Source organism: Paroedura picta, chromosome 2 (genome assembly GCF_049243985.1).
Source record: "Paroedura picta isolate Pp20150507F chromosome 2, Ppicta_v3.0, whole genome shotgun sequence".
Lineage (NCBI taxonomy): Eukaryota > Metazoa > Chordata > Lepidosauria > Squamata > Gekkonidae > Paroedura > Paroedura picta.
In genome coordinates this window covers 168,390,396-168,410,969 of record NC_135370.1, presented here as the reverse complement: position 1 = coordinate 168,410,969, position 20,574 = coordinate 168,390,396, and the positions used below count along the sequence as shown (strand labels likewise).

Below are 20,574 nucleotides of genomic sequence, written 5' to 3'. Positions count from 1 at the left end.
GGACGGGCAAAAGAAAGAACTTCTTTATAGAGAGAGTGATCTAAGTATGGAATTTGCTGCCAGAAGATGTAGTGATGACCACAGGCATGGGTAGCTTTAAAAGGGACTAAATATAACTAGGAGGGGTAGGTTCCAGTGAAAAACACAATTGTGAAACAGTACAGATGCACTGGGACAACAATGGCAATAATAAATCAAAGAAAAGTCGTCCCTCTTCAATTTCAGTTGTTTTTTTAATCCTTCATATAAGTCCCAATGCGTTTCACCTGTTGGCTTTATCAAGGGACAAATATGAGCGTTTCAAACACACTTCTTATATGCAAAAAACTTATCTCTTGGACATTATGTAAGGTCATATTAATCGCAGCTCTTAGCTAATGGCGTTCCAGATGCCAGAGAGTGATCTAAGTATGGAATTTGCTGCCAGAAGATGTAGTGATGACCACAGGCATGGGTAGCTTTAAAGGGGACTAGACAGGTTTATGGAGGGCAGATCTATTGGTGAATACTGGCTCCAGTGACTAAAGGGAACCTCTGCATTCAGAGACAACCAACCTCTGAATCCTGGAGTTGGGGGTCAGCGTCTGGGAAGGCCCTGCTGTTGAACCTCCAAAGGAACTGGTTGTCCACTTTGTGAAACAGGATGCTGTTTCTGTTGGCTGCAGAGGAGAGGACACACAGTAATGGGTTTAAACTGCAACAATATAGGCTAGATATCAGGGAAAAAATTTTCACAGTCAGAGTAGTTCAGCAGTGAAATAGGCTGCCTTAGGAGGTGGTGAGCTCCTCCTCACTGGCAGTCTTCAAGCAAAGGCTGGATACACACTTTTCTTGGATGCTTTAGGATGCTCTGGGCTGATCCTGTGTTAAGCAGGGGGTTGGACTAGATGGCCTGTATGGCCCCTTCCAACTCTATAATTCTGTGATTCTATGATTCTAACTAGATGGACCACTCGTTTGATCCAGCAGGGCTCTTCTTACGTTTTTAAGTTCTTATATTCATATGCAACTTCCGTCCCTTTGTATTTATGTTGAGCAACTGTAAGTCCTACGTGATAGTACTAACAATGCAGTGAGGTCTGAACTTCATCTTTGGAGTCTATTATAAGGTTTTCATTTTGTCTTAATGACTGCTTTAGTCTCGAGGTTTTTGTTTTTTTTTTTTGAGCAGCCAGTCTGAAGGGAATCAGTCTTCGACATGATTCTAGTTGACACGTGCCAATTTCAAAATACCCAGCACTGTTACAAAACTGTACTGTGTGACCTGCATTTCTGATCAAGCGACCGTACCGGGGGAGTAAAATATATGTTTGACAGCTTAAGTAGATTAATAATTACTTTGCAAGGCGAGTTTTTGACCTAGGATGCATCCTACGTGAGAGTAATATCCTTTCTTCTCATCATCAGAGATATAAAGCCTGACAACGTTTTGCTGGACGTGAACGGACATATCCGCCTGGCAGACTTCGGATCATGTCTGAAGATGAGCGAGGATGGCACCGTACGTACCAATAACGTTTTATATGCACTGTTTTCAAAATAGGACTTTTTAAGTTGTTGTTGTTGCGAAGTCATGTCCGACCCATCGCGACCCCATGGACAATGATCCTCCAGGCCTTCCTGTCCTCTACCATTCCCCGGAGTCCATTTAAGTTTGCACCGACTGCTTCAGTGACTCCATCCAGCCATCTCATTCTCTGTCGTCCCCTTCTTCTTTTGCCCTCCATCGCTCCCAGCATTAGGCTCTTCTCCAGGGAGTCCTTCCTTCTCACGAGGTGGCCAAAGTATTTGAGTTTCATCTTCAGGATCTGGCCTTCTAAGGAGCAGTCAGGGCCGATCTCTTCTAGGACTGACCGGTTTGTTCGCCTTGCAGTCCAAAGGACTCGCAATAGTCTTCTCCAGCACCAGAGTTCAAAAGCCTCAATTCTTTGACGCTCAGCCTTCCTTATGGTCCAACTTTCGCAGCCATACATTGTGACTGGGAAGATCATAGCCTTGACTAGACGCATTTTTGTTGGCAGGGTGATGTCTCTGCTTTTTAGGATGCTGTCTAGATTTGCCATAGCTTTCCTCCCCAGGAGCAAGCGTCCTTTAATTTCTTTGCTGCAGTCCCCATCTGCAGTTATCTTGGAGCCCAGGAAAATAAAATCTGTGACTATCTCCATTTCTTCCCCATCTATTTGCCAGGAATTGAGAGGGCCAGATGCCATGACCTTTGTTTTCTTGATGTTGAGTTTCAAGCCAACTTTTGCACTCTCCTCCTTCACCCACATCAACAGGCTCTTTAGTTCCTCTTCACTTTCTGCCATTAGAGTGGTATCATCTGCATATTTGAGGTTGTTGATATTTCTCCCTGCAATCTTGATCCCAATTTGTGACTCATCTAACCCCGCCTTTCTCATGATGTACTCCGCATACAAGTTAAATAGGCAAGGCGACAGTCTATAGCCTTGCGGAACTCTTTTCTCAATTTTGAACCAATCAGTGATTCCATGCCCGGTTCTCATGGTTGCTTCTTGACCTGCATATAGGTTTCTCAACAAATAAGATGCTCTGGTATTCCCATCTCTAAGAACTTGCCACAATTTGTTGTGCTCCACACAATCAAAAGCTTTAGCATAGTCAATGAAGCAGAAGTAGATGTTCTTCTGGTACTCCCTAGCTTTCTCCATGATCCAGCGTATGTTGGCAATTTGATCTCTAGTTCCTCTGCCTCTTCGAAATCCTGCCTGTACTTCCGGAAGTTCTCGGTCCACATATTGCTGGAGCCTAGCTTGTAGGATTTTGAGCATAACTTGGCTAGCATGAGAAATGAGTGCAATGGTGATGGTGTGGTAGTTTGAGAAGCAATACTTAGAACTGGCTTAAGCATCTTTTCTAGAACAGAAGAGGTTGTCTTGTCCTTTCGCTCAAACGTGTGCTACCAGAAGCAGTGGGAATAGCACAGTCTAAGTGTAAGAGTGCAAGAGATTTTACCCTCTATATTTCAAGAAAATCCGAATCCCTGAGTTCCTTTTCATCTCTTTTAGGAAGCCCATCATCTTTGATGTTAGTCCAGTAGATTAAAGAAACTGCTATTCAGGGAGAGCAAACACATTTCCTGACAACACGGAATGCAACGCACAATAGGCACTACCATACGGATTCATTCCTTTCAGCCCAGGCTGCTTTTTGTGGGAGAGTACTTCAGCAGATGCCTTTTTTCCAATAAGTGAAATATCTCGGAGCTTAGAATGTACTGCTGAGCTACATCCCATTAGAAGCCTGCCCTATCTCTGCACCCACCAGAAGGAAAACATGGCATGCATTTTGATTCCCAGTAGTTACAGAATGGAGCAGTCTGACCCCAGCCTCCACGTGCTCAGATGGAAAGCTAAGGAGTTACTTTATTCATTTGACATACCCAGCAGGGGAGCGGTGGTTAAGAGTGGCAGCACGCTGGGTTTGATTCCCCGCTCCTCCACCTGCAGCCAGCTGGGTGACCTTGGACTATGCATAGCCCTGTTAGTGTTGTTCTGACCAAGCAGTTCTGTCAGAGCACTCTCAGCATCACCTACCTTGCAGGGTGTCTGTTGTGAGGAGAGGAAAGGAAGGTGATTGGAAGCCACTTTGAGACGCTTCAGGCAGTGAAATGCGGGGTATAAAACCAACCCCCCTTCTCCGGATCAGCCGTAGGCTGTTCAGGTTTGGTGACATGTCTTCATTTTTGTCTCTCTCTTTTAAAAGAAGAAGAAAAGAAGAAAAAAGTTCAGAAGTTCTGCTTGTTTGTTTTATGTGGAGCTAGCTACCTGTATTATAAGGGGAGCTTTCCCGGGCTTGGGAGTGAAAGAGAACTCCCTTCCCTTTTGTTTTAGCAACAAGCTCAGGTTTGCAGCCAAGAGAGAGCTGCATTTTAATCAGAAAAGACCACCTCAACTCCAAACCACTAAGACAGAAAATTCAAAAGTAGATTAAATTTTTTATTTTTAATTAAACCCCAGACAGTGTGTGTGAGATCTCGCAACAGATGCTCATTTTCTGCCCCTAAGAATTTCTTGACACTTTCTGACTTGGGATGCTACAAAGGGCAAACACTCTTTTTTGCCCTATTGGACATCATGATTTGCTGTCATTCAGATGCTGCTAAACAGATTTGTGTGGTGCTTAAGAGCCAGCATGGTGCAGTGGTTAAGAGCGGCAGCCTCTAATCTGATGAGCCAGGTTTGATCCTCTACTCTTCCACATGCAGGCAGCTGGGTGACCTTGGGCTAGTCACAGTCTTGATAGTGCTGTTCTCACAGAGCAGTCCTGTCAGCTCTCTCAGCCCTACCTGTTTCACAGGGTGTCTGTTGTCGGGTGAGGAAGGGAAGGCGACTGTAAGCTGCTTTGATACTTTGTTTGGCAGTGAAAAGCAGGGTATAAAAGCCAACTGTTCTTCTAAATTCAGGCTGAGAGTGAAGCTTGAGTGCAGAAAACCAAGTCCTTTCAGAAGGACCATCTCTTTTAGCCTCCGTGCAGAGAGAGAAGCGCAGACCGGCATAAGCAAGCGCTTAGTATTACAGTGATCAGGATGCTTTCTAAAGATGCCTCCCGCCACACGCCTCTCTTTCTTCCCCCATCTCTCCACATGTTTCCTTTCCCAGTAGTAAAAAAGAACCCACTTTGGAGACTTCAGTCTCTCTCCATAGGAAATTTAAATAGCAGCAAAACGGCAGGAGAGATAGAACGGACGGAGAACTTATCAGAGCTTGAAAGCTCAGGAAATCACTGCTGCAGCTCAACAGGTGTTTTCCTCCCGTTGATTGCGGCCTTTCCCAAACAAGCTTCAAAAGAAATTCCGTCTAAACCTCCGGAAGAAGTTCCTGACAGTTAGAGCGATTTCTCAGTGGAACAGGCTTCCTCAGGAGGTGGTGGGTTCTCCATCTTTGGAGGTTTTTAAACAGAGGCTGGATAGCCATCTGACGGAGAGGCTGATTCTGTGAGGGCTTAAGGGGGTGGCAGGTGACAGTGGATGAGCAATTGGGATGTGAGTGTCCTGCATAGTGCAAGGGGTTAGACTAGATGACCCATGAGGTCCCTTCTAACTCTATTATTCTTTGATTCTATGAAGCTGGCTCTGTATGTCATTAGGCTTCTCCAGCAGCCTGGCATTGCAAGGGAACATGGGACTGTGTCCAGGGATTCTGTCTGGAGTCACGAAGAGAGCCAAGCAGCAGATTAATTGAGATTTATGAACAAATTGTCGTCCTATTACGTAGGCCTGTTTTGCAACAAACTGTGGTGTAGGCAAATTAGAGTGTATTGTGATATCTGGAACACAGTCTTGTTGATACTAGTGTCTAATCAGCATTGCAAAAGAATTTCCCTTTTTTTCTCTCTCCCTTTTACCCTGCAGGTGCAGTCTTCTGTCGCAGTGGGCACCCCTGACTATATTTCTCCCGAGATCCTGCAAGCGATGGAGGATGGCATGGGAAAGTACGGGCCGGAATGCGACTGGTGGTCCCTGGGTGTCTGCATGTATGAAATGCTATACGGGGAAACACCTTTTTATGCAGAGTCGCTGGTGGAAACGTATGGGAAAATTATGAATCACGAAGTAAGAGCTACTGAATTATACATTCCCTAAAATGCTTGCGCTTGAAGTTGCTTATGTTAAAATATCTAAAATGGTTCTGGGGGCGGGGTGGGGAGAAGCCATGGCTTTCCAGGGCCTTGCTGTGGTAACTATATCATTTGGTTCCAGGTTGCTGGGAAACTGTTTATACGGGTTGTTGCACCCGTCTCCGTTTGGAACATGGGAGGAATAAGTCATTGTCAGAATTCTCCCAGAAATTCCCTGCTTTTTTTTTTTTTTTTGGGGGGGGGGGGGTTATTAGGATTGTTTCTAGTTTCTGTTTTTTCCATTTTTTTCCCATCCCTTCCATGGAAAGAGGTATTTTCTTGCACCAGACAGATTCTTCCTGTTTGACGTCTTTGGGGAGAACAAATATGCATAGCGCTTAAGTTGCAATCCTTAACTTCCTTACTTGGAAGAAGATGCCACTAAAATTGGTGGGACATATTTCCAGATAGTTACAGCCTTGATTGGCAATGCTGATTTGGCTTTGAAGTCCTGCCGATTAATATTGACCGCACGGTGCGTATGGTCTTAAACTGGTTTATTGAGATCAGCTTGCAACCCTAAAAATGAAAATGGGGATGATTAAAATTCATCAGCCTTGCTCGTTATCGGTTAGGGAGGTTGCCCTCAACAGGGCTTTGCTAGCGATTCCTGAGCGGAGAAATTCCCTCAGCTTCAAGTGCAGTTTGGCCCTACCTTTCCCCCCCTTACAGCTTTCTAAAAACACTTGGTGGGCACCTGAGAAGGTCAGCAGGCATTGCACTGGGGACCCTTGGTTTATGGCCTTAAAATATTGTGACATAAACAGTTTTCTAAAATCTGTATTGCCGCTCAGTCCACTACAGTGAACTTTTTACCAAGGTATCGCTCCTGTCATTATTTCAAAATTTTCTCAAAGCATAGATTTGAATGACTTGGTAATTTTGTTCTCGTATATAAAAACGCTAACCTTTTTAACATTTTTAATTACAAGGTTTTGGTTTATGTCTTTATATTATCATTGGCCTGTTAACTCACGGACCATAGTCACAAAACTACTACACCATTGTTTCCCTTGATTTCTAACACAACTCAGGAAACTTGTAAATAAATATTTTCCTCGGCAGCATTTTCTCCTTCTTGAAATTTGAAACAAGGGTTTTCTTTTCTTCCCACTTCCCCAGGAGAGGTTTCAGTTCCCATCCCACGTGACAGATGTCTCCGAAGATGCAAAAGACCTAATCCAGCGGCTTATATGCAGCCGAGATCGACGCTTGGGTCAGAACGGAATAGAGGACTTCAAGTCCCATGCGTTTTTTGAAGGACTCAACTGGGACAACATCCGAAACTTAGAAGCACCTTACATTCCAGAAGTTAGCAGTCCCTCAGACACATCAAATTTCGATGTAGATGACGATGTATTAAGAAACCCCGTGAGTGTTTCTTTTCTCCTTTGTTGTGTTGGACAGTTGTGTTGGAAAGGTTTACCTGGGAGGGGGGCCCAAGCCAATTGTAGAGCTCTGTCACTGCTATAGAGGAATGACACATAGCAATGTGTCAGTTTGGTGTAGTGGTTAGGAGTACGGACTTCTAATCTGGCATGCTAGGTTCGATTCTGCGCTCCCCCACATGCAACCAGCTGGGTGACCTTGGGCTCGCCACGGCACTGATAAAACTGTTCTGACCGAGCAGTGATATCAGGGCTCTCTCAGCCTCACCTCCCTCACAGGGTGTCTGTTGTGGGGAGAGGAAAGGGAAGGCTTTGAGCCTCCTTCGGGTAGGGAAAAGCGGCATATAAGAACCAACTCTTCTTCTTCTTCTTCAGTGTTAATATTAGTAGACCCCTGCAAATTTGAATTTATGTGACCAGTTTGGGATTGAATTATACACCCAAGATATTATGAGAGACTAAGTTAGTTGCAACAATCAAAAAAACATTATTAGAGGATTGAGTAATTAAAATATTGAGAATTCAATGATGAAGAAATCGAAAACGGACATATACCTGGGAATCTGTTTTGATTATTGTGAATTTGGTTTGAACATTAAATCACCTCGCCATTGCCAGCTTGAGACTTTTTTCTTCTACCTTTCTTCTACCTTTTTTCTTCTACCTTCATGTAGCAGAGGAGTCTGTTTAACATTCTAGGGCACTTTCTTGAGTCACAATCCTCTTTGGCCTCCATATGAAATGGCAGAGCATTGCAGAGAGCATGCTCAGTGCCCTCCTGTGGCTCAGCATTTTAGTGATGGCAAACTCTTCCAGAAAGTTTTGTCTGCCATTACTGAGCTTTTTATGACAGCAACCTTTTAAGCTTCCAAGTGCCTTCGAGGTTTCCACAGCATGCAACTTAATGCACATTTTAGAAGGTAACCAAGTTGGTCTGCAGTAGAGCAGCTTGATTTGAGTCCACTAGCACCTTGGAGATCAGATTTTGAGTTTTTGAGAGTCAAAGCTTCCTTCTTCAGGTATCTACTCATGAGGTCACATGAGGATATCTTGGCTTTAAACAAATGGATCTGAATGATGCCATCATTTTTGAAGATGTTCCCTGAGAGGCTTATTCTCCAACCCAGCCTTAAGTTTCTAACTAAAGTGGTTTCTAAGCTCCACTTACCTCAAGATATTATTTTGCCGGTCTTTTTCCCCCGATGCCAAGTTCCAAATGTGAGTGAATATTGCACTTCTTAGATGTTAGAAGCACTTTTTAATTTTACCTGAAAAGAACCCTGGAGTTCTGTAGGGACAGAGCACTATTTATATGTTTTGCTGGTCTCAATAAAGAGGAAGGGACTTATTCTCAGACTATCCAGGTGGATTGTCTCTGTCATTAAGTCAAGATACCATGCTCACTAAACCTTCATGGCCATTCTATCTGAGCTGTAGCTTTTTCTGCAGCTTTTCTTGGTGGAGTACTGTTGATGGTGATCTTCCGGACTGCTACTTAATTGTAGGTTTGTATACCACTATGGGTTGGATCTGCAAGTGATGTGAGTAGCTAAAATGGGGAAGGCTGTACTGCATTTATTGTTCCAAGTGAGGAGAACATGCCCCACTGCCTGAGGAGCATTTTGCTAGAATCCCCATGTGGGACTGCACAGAAGATCAGTGATGAAAATAAAGTTGCACTTACCTTGTAACTATTGTTCATTGAGTATCTTCTGTGCAGGCACTCAGACCCTCCCTCCACCCTGCTGCATGCTCTACTACATGCTCTAGCGGCGCTAGAAGTACTGAGGGTGGGAGTGCTGTGGCACGAGAGCACATAGTCCCTGGGTGGGAACTAGTTTTGGCTGCGGTGCACCCTGGAGGTTCTTAGCTGTATAGACCTCTCCAATGTTAGGCCTGCTCATGCACAGTGCCCATGTGTGCATGTACAGAAGATACTTAATGAACAATATTTACAGATAAGTGCAACTTTGTTTTTCCTATCACATTTGCTACTCTTGGGTGGTTAGCATTCCTAATGGTGACTTCACAATATTGAGCAAAATAAAATAAAAAATTGCCAAACATTTTTCTCTGACCACAGTGCAAGGAGGTTTTTAATGACTCTAACACGGTACACTCCAGAATTCTGCTGTGTTATAATCTGTACATTAGCTCTCAGCCCAATCATACAGTGTTTTAAAACTAAGCATGAACATTGAGAACCGGTGTGGTATAGGGCAGGGGTAGTCAACCTGTGGTCCTCCAGAAGTTCATGGACTACAATTCCCATGAGCCCCTGCCAGCATTTGCTGTCAGGGGCTCATGGGAATTGTAGTCCATGAACATCTAGAGGACCACAGGTTGACTACCCCTGGTATAGGGGACTCTATGCTGGAGAACCATGATTGATTCCCCACTCCTCCATCTGAAGCCTGCTGAATGACCTTAGGCCAATCACAGCTCCCTCAGAACTCTCCCAGCCTCACCTACCTCACAAGGTGCTTGTTGATACTGTAATCCTTAAGGTAGAGAAAAGCTATTAAGCCAAGCCTTCCTACTACTTGTTCTGTCCTGTCTTGAAGATAAGACATCTCCAGATCTACTCATCCTGAGTAGACACTCTTCCACCAGTAGAAGAAGTAGACGGTTGAGAAAGCCCTGGTATCGTTGAAGAAGAAGAATTGGTTCTTAGATGCCACTTATCTCTATCCAAAGGAGTCTCAAAGCAGCTTACAGTCGCCTTCCCTTTCTTCTCCCCACAACAGACACCCTGTGAGGGAGGTGAGGCTGAGAGAGCCCTGATATTACTGAAAAAGAAGAGGAAGAGTTGATTCTTATATGCCACTTTTCTCAACCCAAAGGAGTCTCAATGTGGTTTATATTCGCCTTCCCTTTCCTCTCCCCAGAACAGACACCCTGTGAGGTGGGTGAGGCTGGGAGAGCCCTGATATTCCTGCTCGGTCAGAACAGTTTTATCAGTGCTATGGCGAGCCCAAGGCCACCCAGTTGGTTGCATGTGGGAGAGGAGCACGGAATCAAACCCGGCTTGCCAGATTAGAAGTCCGTACTCCTAACCATTACACCAGTGCTTCTCAGCCTTGTGGTAGGGACCCAACTTGGGGCCCCCTGGTCCCTTCCCTTGGGTTGCCAGTTTGCCCGCCAACACCTCCGCAGCAGGTGGTGGCAGAAGCAGCAGCGGGTGGAGGTGGGTGGAGGCAGGAGGCGGCGGAGCCATGGCAATGGCTGCCTCTTCGCCACCTCAATTGTTGTGCGCATGCATGCGCACGCTGCTGCCAGTGTACCAGCCACCAAGTTGGGGTCGCCGTAAAGGTAAGGTTGAGAACAGCTGCACTACACCAAGTTGGCTCTCTTGGGATGCCCACAGAAAGCTCACGCCGTGCCCCCACATTCTGAGCAGGTGCCCCAGCACTTTAAAAACAGCCATGTCTTCCTTTTACCTGGTTTTACCTAATAGGGAAAAATATTAGCCATGGTCAGAAAAAGCAAATCAATACATGGTATGGGCATCTGCTCTAAAGGAAAATGATATTTGTGTGGCTGGTGGGTAATAATATGCTCTCTTGGACAAAAGAAATTTAGTGGGACATAAATGTGTTAAATTGTTAGAAGACAGGATAATCAGCCTTCAGCACTCACTTTTTAAAAAGATAAGGACATTTTTCAATATGCTTATTTTTTTTTTAATTACTTGACATCCCTAATAAGATAATATGGGGGAGGGTTCCCACCAGATTTGATTTGGCTTTAATCGTATTGACTCTTTTTTGCAGGAAATGATACCACCAGGTTCTCACACTGGCTTTTCTGGACTGCATTTACCTTTCGTTGGGTTTACCTACACCACTGAAAGGTATGTGAAAATCTTTTTAAAACATGGGGATTTGCACAAAAATGTCTGTGTTCAGGTTAACTGCTTTGTTGTGACTTTCGGAGTCCTTTAATGATTTGCCCTGTAAAATGTTCATAATGAATTTCAGAGTTTGTCTTATTTCCCTTTGCCTCCCTGTTGTTGAAACAGACTCTTCTGTAGTGCTATCATGGTACAAAGCCCTTAGAATCATAGATTTATAAATAGACTCATAGATTTATAGAGTTAGAAGGGATCTCCAAGGTCGCCTATTCCACTTCTCAGCCACAGAGAGCCATTAGCAAAAAGCAGCAGGTTTGTGTCCTGAAATGCTTAGAAACTATATTTTAACTGTGGGAGACACAAGCCGTTATGTCCCCAGGATCATGAGTGTAAAGATACTCAAAAACACAGCTTTCTCTCACCTCTTCACCAGCCTCCTGAGAACTTAAAAGCTCGTGCAGGAGATTAAGGGACCCAAATAGGTCCTCTAGGGCAGGGGTAGTCAACCTGTGGTCCTCCAGATGTTCGTGGACATGAGCCCCTGCCAGCAGGGGAGCGCTGCAAAGAGAAAAGAGAACTGTGCAGGCTCCCTTCTTGCACAGCTGGAATTTCATAGGCCAGCAGAATCACTGCTGATGGGAGAAGAAGAAGAGAGTAGCATTGCCCAATTTCCCCTCTTGCCGGACTCCATTCCCACTATGATCTTGGAGAGCCCCTAGCACCTATTATTTGAACATCTCTGAGGGTGTGTGTGGTGACAGGTTTGGTTCCCCACGAAACTGTGGCCCCAGCACTCACCATGCAGGATGAAATCAGTGTTTGTAGCGGAGGAAATGTTCAGGAGAGAGCTTGTTATCTAGGCAGCCAGCAGGAGTATGGGCTCGTGAAAGATGGCGACAGTCTGCAGGCCGAGATGCATATGACCTGTGAAGCACAACCGCCTTCAGCTGATGGATGAAGGTGGGCAGTCATGTGAGTCTGCCTGTAGCAACAGGAAAGAACAGGGGTTCAGTATCAACTTAGAGATGAACAGCAGCTGTGTCAGGGTAAGAGCTTTCTTCTTCACTTCTTCAAAGATGGCTGTCACACCACTGGACAGCTAGCCAACTAATCTCTAATCTGATTGGTTATGGTGCCACAGGATTTCATGCAAAGGTCTTGCCCAAACTTGATGTCCATCTTTACCTAGAAATTCTTGGTGCCCATGTTCACTGAGAAAAACCCATGATATGTCTCAGAGGCCCCTCACATGGAAGGGAAACCATCAGTCCTCCTTAAACGACCTTGCATAAACAGACATCTAGGAGAAGGGAGCAGTGACATCCCACTTGCCTATTCCCTATCATGTCTCCACTGAATCAGAAGCTGCTGCCCCTGTTGACCTCGTCAACGTCTTCCCACTTAAATCTTCCTGAAGCCTGGAGGGAGAGAGCTAAGGAACTGCACCTTCTTGTAGTTCTTTACCTTCAGACCTGCTTAGAAAGAAGTATTTCTGTTCTGTGCAAGGCCAAAACCACCTTTGTTTATCTCTTGCCTCGAAAACCCAGAAGTCAGCTGCAACTTGATGCCACATTCCACCCCACAACCTCAGAAGATGCTGAGGGTCAAACACATCAGTGAAGAACATCAGTAGAGCTTTGTTAGAGCAGACCGGCGGTCCATCTGTAGCCTCCTGTTTTACGTCGTGGCCAAACCTCTTGCCCTGGAGAGCCAACAGGAAACAGGGCATAGACGCCATGGCCTCCTCGCCCTCCAGCCTAGTGCTGGTATTGAGGGGATTTACTCCCACTGGATGTGGAGATTCCCTTAAGTCAACCATGGGCATTGATCGGTGCATCCTCCCTTAGAATGTGTTCTGTTATGTATTCTGGTTCCAGCTGCTTTTCGGACAGAGGCTCCCTCCGGGGGGTGATGCAGTCCAGCAGTATAACCAAAGACGAGGACGTGCAGCGCGACTTGGAGAACAGCTTGCAAATAGAGGCGTACGAGAGGAGAATACGAAGGCTGGAGCAGGAGAAGCTGGAGCTGAGCAGAAAGTTGCAAGGTGATCAACCTCTCCATTTCCCTCTTAGCGCTGCATATGCGACGGAGCAGCAGGATAATTCAAAGCCAGCTAAACATTGCGTGTTCTTCTTGTTCAATTTAAGAATCCACCCAAGCTGTTCAGTCCCTTCACGGTTCTGCCCGCCTAACGACCAACACAAACCGGGATAAAGAAATAAAGAAATTAAATGAGGAAATAGAGCGTTTGAAAAACAAAATAGCAGGTATGTGACCAGCATATTTTTAATGGGTTTCTCCCCCTAGCCCTGGAATAAAAACAAAATAATTCCCACAGCGAAGATCTAGTCCTTGTTAGTATCCTGTTAGAGCGCTGCTCATGTAAATGTGTGATACGTTTGGTTCTAATGCGGCATAGAATCATAGAGCTGCAAGGGACCGCCTGGGTCATCTAGTCCAACCCCCCACACTATGCAGGACACTCACAACCCTATCGCTCACTGTCACCTGGTACCCCCTTGAGCCTTCACAGAATCCGCCTCTCCGTCAGATGGCCAACCAGCCTCTGTTTAAAAATTTCCATAGATGGAGAAGCCACCACCTCCCGAGGAAGCCTATTCCACTGAGAAACTGCTCTAACTGTCAGGAACTTCTTCCGGATGTTTAAATGGAATTTAGAATAATAGAATAATAGAGTCGGAAGGGACCTCCTGGGTCATCTAGCCCAACCCCCTGCACTATGCAGGACACTCAGATCCCTATTACTCATCCACTGTCATCTGCCACCCCTTGAACCTTCAAAGAATCAGCCTCTTAGTCAGATGGCTATCCAGCCTCTGTTTAAACATTTCCAAACTCTCAAGAACTGTGGCAGACAAATTGTTAAATAGCATTTAGAATTTATTATTTTTTTAATGAGATCTTGTTTCTAAAGTTTCCTTCCAGTTAATAGCAGGTGCTCCCATGAGGGAATTCAAGAATACATCTGGACAAGTTCACATAGATAATTTGATTTGTTTTCTTCTTTCCATAAAAATCCCACGATATCTTCTTTGCCTAATATTGCTTTCCTCCACAAAGGGGCAAGCTTTATCCATGGAACTTGATGCGAGTGTCACTCATAAAAAAATAATCATGTTGCTCCATATTTCATTTTAGGGAGACAACCTGCCTCAAAGCAGATCTGTCCTTCATTCACTTTTCTGAGAATCCTCATTCTTATGTTGAAATTATTAACCCTTCAGATGTCCCCAGCAGCTTTTTCTTGTGTTCCTCTTAGTTAATTAGATATCCACAACATATATGTGAGATGCCTTGCTTGAGACACATGGAATCTTTGCTTCCAAATTGGTCTCAGTAATACCCAGGCTGGAGGGCTCAGGTTTGCCCAATCTCAGAAGCTAAGCAGGATTGACCCTGGTTAGTTCTTGGATGGGAGACCACCAAGAAAATCCAGAGTGGCTACACAGAGGCAGGTAATGGCCAATCACCTCTGCTCATTTCTGGCCCTGTGGGGTCGCCATATGTTGCTGCAACTTGATGGCAGTTTCATAGAATCATAGAATCATAAGGGACTTCCTGGGTCATCTAGTCCAACCTCCTGCACTATGCAGGACACTCACATCCCAACCATAACCTGCCACCCCCTTGAACCTTCACAGAATCAGATGGCTATCTAGCCCCTGTTTTAAAATCTCCAAAGATGGAGAACCCTCCACCTCCCAAAGAAGCCTGTTCCACTGAGAAACCGCTCTGACTGTCAGGAACTTCTTCCAGATGTTTAGATGGAATTTCTTTTGCATTAGTTTCATCCCATTGGTTCTGGTCCGTCCCACCATCAATACATAATGGGGCAAAGGTGTGAATGACAGGAACACCTGTCCTTCATGCAATGTAGCCAAAGTTGCAGAATTGTCAAAACTTTGATATGATATTAGCACATCCAATCACAGAATGTTTTCACTTAGCCATAATTAGTTATAATCTGTTGGTGGGGGCAGCAATGTGTCTTCTCAGTCTGAGTATTAGTTGGGACAGTCCATTAGCCTTCACCACTAGGGAGGGGAGATCCGGGTGTTGTTGTTTTCCTCGTGTGTCCCCCCCCCACACACACACACACAAACACACACTACTTTTTTCATTTCTGTACACTTGGAATTCTGACAAGAAAGGTGGACTTGAAACGACACAAACGGGACAATAATTCTTAATATTGCGACTGTACAAAACCATTTTGAGCCCAAATCTGAACAACTTTTCTGCAAAGTTTGTGGTTCCTTGTTTCATCCCCCCCCCTTCTCAGATACCCAAAGCAAAGATGTATTTTCTTTTTAGGTAGCATAAGGTGCAGCACTCCACAGCACATTTGCTGCTGCTGACTATACAAATTTAAGTTGGCATAATAAAACTGCCAAATAATATTTTATGCTAACCATGAATAATGCATTTCATATTATTGCAACTATAAAGTAAGTTTAGCTTTGACAAGAAAGTGAGTATTGAGTAGGCACCAATTTTTATCAGAATGTCTGTATTCTTGCCTCCCTTTCCCTAAATCCTCAAAACTTATGGGCCTTTTAGCCTCTGCAGGTGATGAGTAAAATGCAAATTCATCCTACATATACCAAGGAGAGCAGGAAATGTATCTTAGTGTAGGAAATTATCCCCTTCCGGATTAGCAGGCAGGTCTTGTAATTGACTTCCCAACTCCACTGGTGGGAGTTGCCCTCTTCCGCATTGCACTTCCTGCCTAGGAAATGAAGTCGGGCTGTTAGAGGAGCTCCGTCCTCCTCCGGTCACTTCTGCCTTTCTCCTGTTTCTATCCAACGTTGCTTGTTTCTTTTATAACCCAGAAAAGGCCCCTTTCCCACGGTTCTTTTGCCCATCGCCTTTCTGCTACAACTCAAGCAACAGGAACAAAGATCCTCAGAGTAGGATGCCTGTCAGATGGTTATATGTAGAAGGAGAGCAGTTTCTCAGTGGAACAGGCTTCCTTGGGAGGTGGTGGGTTTTCCGTCATTGAACATTTTTAAACAGAGGCTAGATAGACATCTGACGGGGAGGCTGATTCTGTGAAGGTTCAAGGGGGTGGCAGCTTACAGTCGATGAGCAATTGGGATGTGAGTGTCCTGCATACTGCAGGGGTTTGGACTAGATGACCCATGAGGTCCCTTCCAACTCTATGATTCTATGATTCTAAGAGAAGAAGAGTTGATTCTTATATGCTGCTTTTCTCTATCTGAAGGAGTCTCAAAGCGGCTTAAATTCACCTTCCCACAACAGACACCCTGTGAGGTTGGTGAGGCTGAGAGAGCCCTGAGATTACTGCTCTGTCAGAACAGTTTTATCAGGGCTGAGAAGAGCCCAAGGTTACCCAGCCGGCTGCATGTGGAGGTGGAGTGGGGAATCAAACCCAGCTCACCAGATTAGAACGCACTCCTAACCACTACACCAAGCTGGCTGTATGGATGAAGAAGTAGTCAGGGGAGATACCTTGCCCTGCAGGATCAAAAAACAGATGCTGATTTTCTCCCCTGCTCTAATCAAGATTATACCTTTGTATCCGGACTCCTTCTTTTGCAGCACCCTCCCACCTTCTGGCTGGGATAGAAGGACTCAGGGATCTCCATTCCTACTTGCATCTGACAATTGGAACATTGACTCTTAAAAGCTTATGCCCTAAAAGTCATGCTGATCTCAGAGGTTCGGGTGGATTGATTACAGCATTCCTGTACACAGTTTATTTACAGTTTCCATTTTCAGCATGGTATTTTATTGTAGCAGTGGAAACATCACTTTTATTTATTTATTTTTACTCTGGCTTCGAAGGATGAAAGATGGGAGTTGCCTGGGTTGTCCCTCCGAGTAGTTCCAATATCCCTCCCTCAGTTTTCTGTTGCATTGATTTAATGTAATTTTGCCCAATTATGATTTGTTAGGCACTTCGAATGTACTAATGGAGAAAGCAGGCTATTGCAGTGATAAATAAAGGAGCAACAACATATATTAGCAAGATATGCTAGGATGGAATCAGTGAAGTGCAAACACAACTGCAACTGCAGGTCTTTCCTGCTTTCCCTGCAAAACCAATCCTTAATCCTTGACATCCTTAATACACAGCCCCCTTGATCAAGGCTGAACAGAACCTCCAGCCTCCCCCTCTCCCCCCCCCACAAACAGATTCTGTCCCCCACATTTAGAAGAACAAATACAAGATGCTTCATCGGGACAACTGTCTTGTTACTTTTCCCCAGAGGCACCATGCCGAGTTCCCCAGCTCACCCAAGCTCCTGTGATTCTGCGCTGCTAAGTTCCCCCTTGCCGGGCAACAGCCCTGCTTCAAAATCAAACAGCAGAATTGCTGTAAGATGTAAAAGGGACTTGGGAGCACCGTTTGTGATATGGCATCAAGAGTGGGGAACATAAGAAATCCCCATGGGCATGCGTCAAGTAGCTCTTTGGATCCCAGCCTTTGAACACACGGATGTTGGAAGCAGAGTCAATATTGTGAAACACGCAGATGGCAAAGATTTGAAAAATCTATTATTGCATAATTTATTTGGCCTTCGAAATCCAGATTCCTTTGGCCCAGGTGTTGGATTTACCTCCAGGCAAAATTTGAATTTTGTTTAGTTTTTGATCACAGCGTAAGCCCTGCTGTGATCGATGAGGATTCGCTGATGCATTTCAGCAGGAGGAAAGGCCAATTGTAGCCCAGACTGTTCTAGACTTCCTAATTTACGTAGTCCATCATTACAAGTAAAGAGTGTAGGGCAACCTGATAGCAGGGAATGATCAGAATCCAGGGAAAGAACCTTCTTTTTTTAACATTTACAGATTCAAATAGGCTCGAACGGCAACTGGAAGACGCGGTGACGCTACGGCAAGAGCACGAAGACTTCACCCACAAGTTAAAAGGGCTCGAGAAGCAATGCAGACTATTAAGACAAGAAAAGGAGGATCTTCACAAGGTATAAAGAAACAGAGCATTCTTCTGTCGTTGTGGCTGAGAGCAGAGGGGGTACGGCACTTGTAGACTCCCTTTTTCACTGTGGCGTTCAGGCAGCATCTATACCAGGGGTGGCCAAACTGTGACTCTCCAGTCATCCATGGGCTACAATTACCAGTGCATGGGAGTTGATTATATGCTGGCAGGGGCTCATGGTGATTGTAGTCCAAGGACATCGGGAGAAGAGGCCGTTTGGCCACCCCTGATCTATGTGGTTTACCCTTTTGTGCTCATCACTGCAGCACCTGATAGGGCGTAGTTTTGAAGCTTATCTGATCCCTGAAATTTCATAGTGAATGATCAGAATCTAGGCTCTCTTGATCGCCATTCAGCACACTTAATCTACTACATTATACGTATTTATGGCAACTTTGTGGGGATGAAATGGGAGGTTAAAAAAAGAGAGAAAGAGAGAGGCAGACAGACAGAATGAAGACGGGAAGGAGCAGTTTGGATGGAGGAGTGGAAGAGGCAAAAGGCATACAAGGAAAAGTGTAGGGAGAAAAAGACCTTAAGAAGAGGTAGAGAGACAGAGTGTAGAGAGACCTGTGAACTGCAGGTGCAAGATCTTTCTCATATTTCCCCCTCCCACCAGCAGTCCTTTCTGCCCCCTCCCACAGGACTCCCATGAGCCACAGGAGTCAGGATGCTGCAGCAGGAGAAAGGCGAAATAGCCCTTTCCTCCCTCTTCCGTTGGTGGACCGGAGTTGATAGAAGAGGCACTAGGGGTGATTTTGTCCCCTTCCCCCTCTCCACTGCAGACCTCTGGCACACACATGAATACATGAAGCTGACTAATACTAAATTAGCCCATTGGGTTACTAAGTTCAGTGTTGGCTACTCAGACTGGCAGCATCTCTCTTGGGTCTCAGGCAGAAATCTTTCTCAACCTTGCGCCTGATCCTTTTAGCTGGAGATGCCAGGGATTGAACCCGGGACCTTCTGCACGCCAAACCGATGCCCCGCCACCAAGCTACAGCCCCATCCCCCACATGGCTGCCCTAGGAAATAACTTTCCCAGGGTCTGAAAGGGCGGCCGGGGTGAGGATAATATAGGAAAGAGCCATAGCTGCCAAATCTTGCTGCTGACGGGATCTCTGAATCCAACCCAGGGAAGTAATGGGAAGCCAATGAAAGGCGGGGAAGAGATAAAGCAGCAAAAATGTCTAAAAAAGCACCATGTTTGAATGCTGGCACGTTGGGTCTGGGAGCATGACAGCGTCTATCTGTGTTTGTGGCAAAAATTGATGTCTAGCGAAGTCTTATTTAAACACCGTTCTCAGACCACACTTCTAACAACCCTTTTGGACCCTTCTTTGTTGCCAGCAACTTGTGGAGGCCTCCGAACGGTTAAAGGGCCAGTCCAAAGAGCTGAAAGACGCCCATCAGCAAAGGAAGCTCGCCATGCACGAGTTTTCGGAGCTGAACGAGAGGATGGCGGACCTGCGCTCCCAGAAGCAGAAGCTCTCTCGGCAACTCCGTGACAAAGAGGAGGAAGCGGAAGTGGTCATGCAGAAAATGGATTCCGTGAGGCAGGAAATCCGTAAATCTGAGAAAGCAAGGAAAGAGGTATCTAGAAGAAGAAGAAGAGTTGGTTCTTATATGCCGCTTTTCCCTACCCAAAGGAGGCTCAAAGCGGCTTACAGTCGCCTTCCCTTTCTTCTCCCCACCTCTATGCATTGCGTGGGATGGATTTCAGTGGCTTGTTGCACTGCGGGGTTGGTTCACTCATATAAGTCGTTCTCGTTCCTCTGTGAAGCCCTCCCCTTGCTGGGTGGGATCGTACAGACAAGTGTAATGAATGAACCACTTACTCCGTCAATACACTCTTAAATTCAGCCATGCCAAAGCAAGGTTTGAAGGTAAAACTTCTTGAATGCAAATTCTAATTAAAGGAAACCAGGGTGTTGACAGCTTCAACAGAAGAGGAAGAGTTGGTTCTTATATGCCGCTTTTCTCTACCTGAAGGAGTCTCAACGCGGCTTACAATCCCCACAACAGACACCCTGTGAGGGAGGTGAGGCTGAGAGAGCCCAGATATCACTGCTCGGTCAGAACAGTTTTATCAGTGCCGTGGCGAGCCCAAGGTCACCCAGCTGGCTGCATGTGGGGGAGTGGGGAATCAAACCTGGCATGCCAGATTAGAAGTCCGCACTCCTAACCACTACACCACTACACCAACAGGCTAGGCAGGGCAAAGGCAAAAGCACAAGGAGGAAGAAGGCGAGAGCCATCTGCTGATTTTTCCAGGGCTGGCTCATCAATACACTGATAGTGGGACCTTTGGACCACACTTTGGCCTTCCAAAGGCAGTAGCTTTTTGCTAGAATTCTTGTAAGCCGGAAGTTCTTATTTTCTTGCACAGACCTTTCTTAGCTACCCAGTCTCTCTTTCACATTAGACTGTTTGTTTAATGTATTTTTCAGCTCCTGGTGTGCTTTTAAAACTGCTTTCCACAGTTTTCCCATTAAAGCATTCCCAAGACGGACAATTCTGTTTTGGTTTTGAATGAAGTGTTGCCAACCCCCTCCCTCCCAGCCCCTGTTGGGACCTGGCAGAATGTTGAGAAGATGGTCCTGTCCCTTGGTAAAGATGACAAGCATCCCGGATGTTTTCCCTCCGCTCTTCCCCCTCCCCGCACACGCATGCACCCTCACGTTGCAGCTGACGGGAGCTCATAATTG

General features: G+C 45.5%; 1 protein-coding gene across 4 annotated transcripts in view; it reads left to right on the top strand.

The window, feature by feature from the left end:
• CDC42BPB (CDC42 binding protein kinase beta) overlaps nt 1–20,574 on the top strand; it is a 151,987-nt gene that overhangs the window by 73,411 nt on the left and 58,002 nt on the right. For all 4 annotated transcript variants that reach the window (XM_077323750.1, XM_077323749.1, XM_077323748.1 and 1 more), the window contains exons 6-13: nt 1,408–1,501; nt 5,375–5,575; nt 6,763–7,011; nt 10,802–10,881; nt 12,759–12,925; nt 13,029–13,148; nt 17,719–17,852; nt 19,217–19,459. In XM_077323750.1, coding sequence (XP_077179865.1) covers nt 1,408–1,501; nt 5,375–5,575; nt 6,763–7,011; nt 10,802–10,881; nt 12,759–12,925; nt 13,029–13,148; nt 17,719–17,852; nt 19,217–19,459 — 1,288 coding nt within the window. The remainder of the gene's footprint in view (nt 1–1,407; nt 1,502–5,374; nt 5,576–6,762; nt 7,012–10,801; nt 10,882–12,758; nt 12,926–13,028; nt 13,149–17,718; nt 17,853–19,216; nt 19,460–20,574) is intronic.